The sequence below is a fragment of the Trypanosoma grayi genome (genome assembly GCF_000691245.1).
Source record: "Trypanosoma grayi strain ANR4 Tgr_921_V1, whole genome shotgun sequence".
NCBI lineage: Eukaryota > Euglenozoa > Kinetoplastea > Trypanosomatida > Trypanosomatidae > Trypanosoma > Trypanosoma grayi.
The window spans coordinates 1-6717 of NW_008826540.1; the positions used below are offsets into that span (position 1 = coordinate 1).

At 60.4% G+C, this 6717-nt stretch overlaps 4 protein-coding genes across 4 annotated transcripts; all 4 read left to right on the forward strand.

Annotated features, from left to right (window-relative positions):
* Positions 1–89: 89 nt before the first annotated feature.
* DQ04_09211000 (basic transcription factor 3a) lies at positions 90–395 on the forward strand (the record flags this gene model as incomplete). Its single annotated transcript, XM_009315854.1, has 1 exon — positions 90–395. One exon carries the CDS (start codon positions 90–92, stop codon positions 393–395), a length of 306 nt encoding a protein of 101 aa, XP_009314129.1.
* Positions 396–852: 457 nt separating this feature from the next.
* DQ04_09211010 (hypothetical protein) lies at positions 853–1869 on the forward strand (the record flags this gene model as incomplete). Its single annotated transcript, XM_009315855.1, has 1 exon — positions 853–1869. The coding sequence occupies one exon, from the start codon at positions 853–855 to the stop codon at positions 1867–1869; it is 1017 nt and encodes a 338-aa protein (XP_009314130.1).
* A 269-nt stretch (positions 1870–2138) lies between these two features.
* On the forward strand, positions 2139–4700 carry DQ04_09211020 (hypothetical protein; the record flags this gene model as incomplete). Its single annotated transcript, XM_009315856.1, has 1 exon — positions 2139–4700. The coding sequence occupies one exon, from the start codon at positions 2139–2141 to the stop codon at positions 4698–4700; it is 2562 nt and encodes an 853-aa protein (XP_009314131.1).
* A 330-nt stretch (positions 4701–5030) lies between these two features.
* DQ04_09211030 (putative glycine synthase) lies at positions 5031–6152 on the forward strand (the record flags this gene model as incomplete). The annotated part of the gene is made up of 1 exon (XM_009315857.1): positions 5031–6152. The coding sequence occupies one exon, from the start codon at positions 5031–5033 to the stop codon at positions 6150–6152; it is 1122 nt and encodes a 373-aa protein (XP_009314132.1).
* Positions 6153–6717: the final 565 nt, after the last annotated feature.

Consider the following 6717-nt stretch of genomic DNA (forward strand, 5'->3'; position numbering starts at 1 on the left):
TCTCTCTCTCTCTCTCTCCGTCTGCCTGTCTGTCTGTGTTTCCTGCCGTCGTTGCAAATGCGTAGCGAGTCTATTCCGTCCAGCGAGTCATGCCTGCCATCACGCAAGAGATGCTGCGCAAGCGCGCGGAGTTTGTGCGCACCGGTGGCCGCGGCTCTGTGCGCCGCACCGTGAAGACGGCCCACCGCACCACTGGTGACGAGAAGAAGGTGCAGACGGTGCTGAAGCGCCTCGGCGTGACGCCCTTCAACGAGATCGACGAGGCCATCTTCTACCGCCAGGACGGCTCCGTCTTCTTCTTCGACAAGCCGAAGGTGCAGGCCTCCATGCAGTCGCAGTGCTTCGTCGTGTCAGGCCCGTACGAGACGAAGGACGCCAGCGAGGTCGCCAATTAACGGATGGGGTTCCGCACGGTTCTTCTTTCTCTTTTCTCTTTTTTTTTTGTGACGTCCTCCNGACGCCAGCGAGGTCGCCAATTAACGGATGGGGTTCCGCACGGTTCTTCTTTCTCTTTTCTCTTTTTTTTTTGTGACGTCCTCCGGGAAGCAGGAAAAAAAACAAAACAAAACTATAACAGCAGGGGACTGCGTGTGTGTTTCGTCGTAGGTGCAGCCTTCTGGTGAACGCCTCGGTGGCGCCTGCTGCGCCCTTCCAGCAGGCGTGCGCCTGTGTGTGCGTGTGTGCTGGGCGCATGCCGCATCATATGTTTTTGCCATCGTCAGCCGCTTGTTCTCTTTCCTTCCGTTTTGTTGCTTCGCTTCTGGTGCGCACATACGCGCAGAAGTTTTTTTCTTTCTTAGCGTGCTTGGTGGATTGCGACGCACACAGACGAGCGGATACGTGCATAACAACATGCCAACCGAGGAGGCGGCGGTGGCGGCGCAGCAGCGAGAGCAGGAGAACTGTGAAACGCCACAGCAGCAGCTGCTGCCGCAGCGCTACACGTACAAGTCGGGCGCCGTCTATGAGGGCACCTTCAATGGCACAAAGCGCCACGGCCGCGGCCACTGGCACCACCCTGGCGGCGAGACGTATGAGGGCGAGTACGTCAACAACAAGCAGGAGGGCATGGGCGTGTACCTCTTCGCCGGCTCCGGTAAGCGCTACATAGGCCACTGGAAGGAGGGCGAGATGGACGGCGAGGGCGTGTACTACTACTCCCCCGACGGCGGCACGTATTACGTCGGCGGCTACGCGCAGGACAAGAAGAACGGCCGCGGATGCTACTGCTACGAGAACGGCATTGTTACAGTGCAGGGGTGGCTGCAGGGCGTGCTGCAGAGCGAAGTGGAGGCGACGATGATGCAGCGCGTGGAGGCGACGCTGCACATTGAGGCCATCACTGCGGCGGTGCGGGGCGTCGCGCCGACGGAACTCGGCGCCCAGCCGCCACCGTCGGAGGTGCGCACGTTTCAGTTCCCGTCTGGTGCGACCTACACCGGGCAGTACCACGGCACAAAGAAGCACGGCACCGGCTACTGGCTCCACCCGGAGGGCGACAGCTACGACGGGCAGTTCGAGCAGAACAAGCACAGCGGGTGGGGTGTCTACTTGATTGGCCGCAGCGGAAAGAAGTACGTTGGGCACTGGCACGATGGCAAGATGAATGGTGTCGGCATTTACTACTTCAACGCAGAGGAGACAGAGTACTTTATTGGTTCATACAAGGACGATGTGAAGCACGGCCATGGCTTCTACCGTTTCGCGGAGAGCGGCAACAGCAAGCTGCAGCTCTGGGAGAATGGAGCCATTAAGGAGGAGTCCGACGCAGAGGAGGCGGTGGTGCAGCAGTACCAGGCCGCAATGAGAAAGATCATCGAAATCGTGCGACCATTTGCCACACACTACGTGCCAGCCATAGCGCCGTAGCGTACTGGAATGCCTTGCTCACAAGTAAAGCCGTGCGCCCCCTGCGTCTATTCCTCTTTCTTTATTCTGACTCGAATGCGAGAGCGGCCGATTTCGCTGCACTCAGACGTGTGTGTGTGTGTGTGCGCGCAACCCCATAAATCTCTCCTTGCCCGCATCTGCAGCGCTGCTTTGTCCCTGATTTTCTGTTGCCTTCTCTCTTTTTTGCTTTGCCACGCGCATACACACAGCACTTGCTGTGCTGTCTGCGGAAGGCGGACACACTGGCCATGACGCCGCTCGGAAAGAAGGAGCTCCTCGCGTGGGCGTCGGAGACGAGCGGCATTCGCCCCTGCAGTAAGTACGCCGACCTGCGCGACGGCGTGGTGCTGCTGGCCCTTGCCAGCCGCCTGTTTCCGGCGGGCGTCGAACCTCGCACCCTGCGCCGCGGCCCGGACGACGTGGAGCGGAACTGGGATGCGCTCCGCTGCCTCATGGCGCAGCATCGACTGCCGCTGCACCTGTGCGACCGCCACGCGGTGGCAGCCGGTCACGCGCGGCACTGCTTCAACATGCTGGTGCTGTTCTACTTCCTCACAAAGCTCGCACGCGACTCGGACTTTTGCGTGGACTTCGCGAACCCTATCGACCCCGGTATTGCGGAGTTTCTCCAGTCACCAAAGAGCCTTATCTGCGTCGGGAAGGTGCCCGCAGGCGAGGCGGGGACGAATAGTGAACTTGCCCCCGATGAGACGACCACGGCCGCCACATCCTCGTCTGGACTTCCATGTGAGCAAGAACACCAGCAACAACAACAACAACACCAGCAACAACAACACCAGCAACAACAAAAACCTTTGACCTCTTTACCACCAGCGCCCATGCAGCGTGCGGCTTCGCTGGCGTCCTCATTGCCGATGGGTGGAGACGAGTTGGAGCTGCAGAGCCTGCGGGCGCGCAACGCGCGGCTGGAAGAAGAACTCGAGCACGTGCGAGCTACGTCACAGTTGATGCTGGCGCAGCAGCGTGGCCTTGTGGCTAGCGAAGTTGCCCGCACGGCGGAACAGTTTGAAGTGCAGATGGCGCTGCTGCGGCTGGAGCGCGACCACGAGGTGCGGCAGTGCCTTATTGACGTGCGCGAAGAGTACGACAACTTCCTCCGCGCGATGGAAGGCGATTCGGCGTCGTCGTCTGCCGTCGTTAGAGCTCTTGAGTGCAAAGTTCAGGTCCTCGAGCGCGAGCTGGCCGAAACGCGCGGCACAGCGTTGCAGCTGCAGAATGGTCTTACCACACAGCGTGACCGCCACGACGCTCTCGCGCAGAGGATTCAGGCCATCTGCGCCGCCGCGCCCGCTGCTGCGCCCGACGACCGCGAAGTCGTGGCGGCCATCACCGTGCTGCTGGAAGGACAGCCGCAAACAGTGCGGGACGCGGTGGCGCTGCGGCTCAAGGCGCTGATGTCGCAGATGCAGGGACTCCGCTGCGAGGCGGAGCGCTTGCGGGGGCGCGAGGAAAGAGACAGTGCCGGCGGTGGCGGCGTAGGGGAGGTGTGCCGCCTCCGCGTTCAGCTGGAGCGGCTCAAGCAGACCAACCACTTCTTACACCACCAGCGGCGTCAACAACAACAACAGCAACACCAGCAGTTGCAGCAGCACGACTGGTATGCGGTGCCGCTAGCGGACGCCCTGGAGGCTCCGTCCTGCACGATTGACTCTGAGACGTGCGACGCCATTTGCGCGCGAGTCAGCGCGGTGGTGGAGGCGCACACTCTGGCCGACTCTGCCGTGCGCAAAGAAGTGCAGCGGCTCGTTGACACTGTGCAGATACTCCAAGCTCGGGTGCAGACCGCCAGCGCTGCTCTGATAGCGTACCGGGACAAGCAGCAAGGTCTCTATGAGCAGCTGCTGTGCGCTCAGCAAAACAGCGAGTTGGAGGCGCATGAGCGGCAGCGCACAGTGGAAGCAAAGTTGGACGAGCAGCGCCTCCGCATGGAGGCCAGCGAGGCGGCTCTCACCACCAAGCTGCGTCTCGCAGAGGAGCGCTGCTCGCGGCGGGAGTCCGCCATGAAGATGCTGCACGAGCGGGTCCGTGACATGGTGTGCTCAGTGCTCAAGCAATCCAGCAGCAGCAACGGCAACGGCAACGGTGGTGTGGCGCTCGCGGAAGTGCGGGACACACTGCAGAGCATCATGGCGGAGGTGACGGGCTCGCAGCGTACACACGAGTCGCTGGAGGCTGCGCTGACGGAGTTGAGCGAGGAGACCGCAAACCTCCGCCATCAGATCGCGTTGCGCGGGCGGGAGGTGGAGCGGCTGCAGTCCGCACTCGCGGAGGCTGAGGCGGCGCGGCGGACAGGGCAGGCACAGGTGGCAAGGGTGAAGGCGGAGGTCGCCACGCTGCGTGATGCCATTGCAGTCGAAGTAGACGCGTGTCGCCGTTACATTGGTCGGGTGGGAGAGTTGCTGCTGACGGCGGAAGAGCTGCCGCAGCCATCGGCGGTTGTGGCAAGTCGTACTGCAACTGCGGCTGCTAGCGTCTCCTCCTTTCCCCTGACGGAGGTTTACAGGAACGGAAGCCGAAGTACCACCACCACCACCACCACCACCACCAGCATTGGCAGTAACAGTATCGGCGGGAGGGAGGAAGCGATGGAGGAAGAACATGCAGACGGAGTAGTAGAAGCAGAAGCCACATCAAGAACCACAACAGCGACAACAACGTCAAACATTAAGGCACCAGCGGGTGCTGCTGTGGCGAATCTAACCCCGTCGCTGTTGTCTCCAGAAGAGTTGGAGCGACGCAAGATGGCGATCCTCAGCAAGTATGGATTCTCGAGTAGATTAGATCACTGAACGTCTGTGTTTTCGTTAGGTGGGAGCAAGCGGTGTATCATTACGAGTTCAACCTCTTTCCCCTTCTCTCGTTTCTTCCCATCTACACAGCAGCGCGTGACGCGCGAAAAGAAGCGTAAATGGGAAGAAACGCAGCAACAACAGGCGTGCAGGTGCCCTCTGGTTTCTGTCAGCCTTGCTGCACCTGTGCATCTGTTCTTTCTTGCTGGGGACTCTTTTTTCTTTCCGTTCCTGCTCTCCTTTCTGTGCGTGCGCTCTCTATCCCCGCCTTGTTTCACTTCGTCCTGTTTATTGCACGTGTGCCCACAGTTAGCTACACTGCCCGCACAGATGTCGGCTCCGCTCCGTCGCACCGTGCTCCACAGCTTCCACCTGAGCCGCAAGGCCCGCATGGGCCCCTTCGCCGGCTACGAAATGCCCATTCAGTACCCGGGCGGCGCCTCGCGGGAGCATCTGCACACACGTCGCGCCGCCGGACTCTTTGATCTCTCGTACTTCGGCTACATCGAGCTGCACGGCGCGGACCGCGAAAAGTTCTTCGAGTGGTTGACACCGAGCTGCGTGTCGGAGCTGCCGGAGGGTCAGTCGGCGCTGACGATCTTCATGAACGAGGCGGCCGGCGTGAAGGACGACTGCATCGTGTCAAAGCTCCCTGGCCACCTGCTCGCCGTGGTCAACGCGGGCTGTAAGGAGAAGGACGTCGCCCACCTGCGTGCGCGGCTAGCAGAGTTCAAGGGAGACGTCACCCTTGTGGAGCTCGACCGTGCGATGGTGTCGCTGCAGGGTCCTATGGCAGCAGCAGCACTCGCGCCGTACGTGGAGGACCTTGACAAGATGCTATTCATGCGCTGCCGCCGCAACGTCCGCATCAATGGAATTGACACCACTCTGACACGCTGCAGCTACTCGGGCGAGGATGGCTTTGATATCATCATGAAGCCCGAGGACGCACTGCCGTTCGTCGAGGTTCTGCTGCGGAATCCCGAGGTGCAGATGTGTGGCCTCGCAGCACGCGACAGCCTACGCATCGAGGCGGGGCTGTGCCTCTACTCGCACGAGTTGGCGGAGGACATCGACCCGGTGGCCGCACGCATCGCGTGGTGCGTGCCGCGGCGCCGCATGGCGGAGGGCGGCTTTATCGGCCACGAGCGCCTCGTGCAGCTTGTAGCGCGCCCGAAGGAGCTTGTCCCACGGGTGCGCGTCGGCGTCACGTCCGTCACGAAGGGACCGGTGCCGCGCACCGGAATGCCGATCCTCCTCGACGGGAAGCTGGTCGGCGAAGTGACGAGCGGCGTGCCGTCGCCCACCCTTGGACGCCACATCGCGATGGGCTACGCTGACCGCGCGGCAGCGACGGTGGGGCAGCTGGTGGAGATCGACGTGCGCGGACGCCGTGTACCGGGAGAGATCGTGCTACCGCGCTTCGTTTCCGCGCGGTACTACAAGGGCTGACGTCGCCGGGCGTAGGCGCAGCCTCCATAGTGGAGAGTATTTATATTTTCGTGTGTTGACTGTGTCTATCTCTCTCTCTTTATTTTTATATAATCTTTGTGTATGTGTCTGGCCGTATCTATCTGTCGATCTATCCATATATATATATATATATATATATATGTATATGGATAGATAGGTGCGTGCGTGCGTGAAGGGAAGAAGAGGGGCTGATGAACACATACATGCATATATCCACGTACACGCGGCGGGCGGAAACGCGACAGAAAGCACTGGGCGTTGCTGCTGTGCCGTAACGTGACGTGAAGTAACACGGGCGCGACCGTTGTGGAGTTGATTTGGGGTATCGGTGTAATACTTCTGTGATAGGGCATGAGGGCACGAAGGAAAAGACCGTAAGTTCTTTGCGTTGACCCGCCTGATTTTGATTATATTTTTCTTTTTATTTTCTTGCGTTTGTGTTATTTTGCTCGCGTTTTTGTGCTTTTGTTCGCTGATTCTCTTATATGCACCGCCCCCGTGGCGAAGCGTGCTTTGTGCCCTCCGCGACGACTCCCTTCCTTTT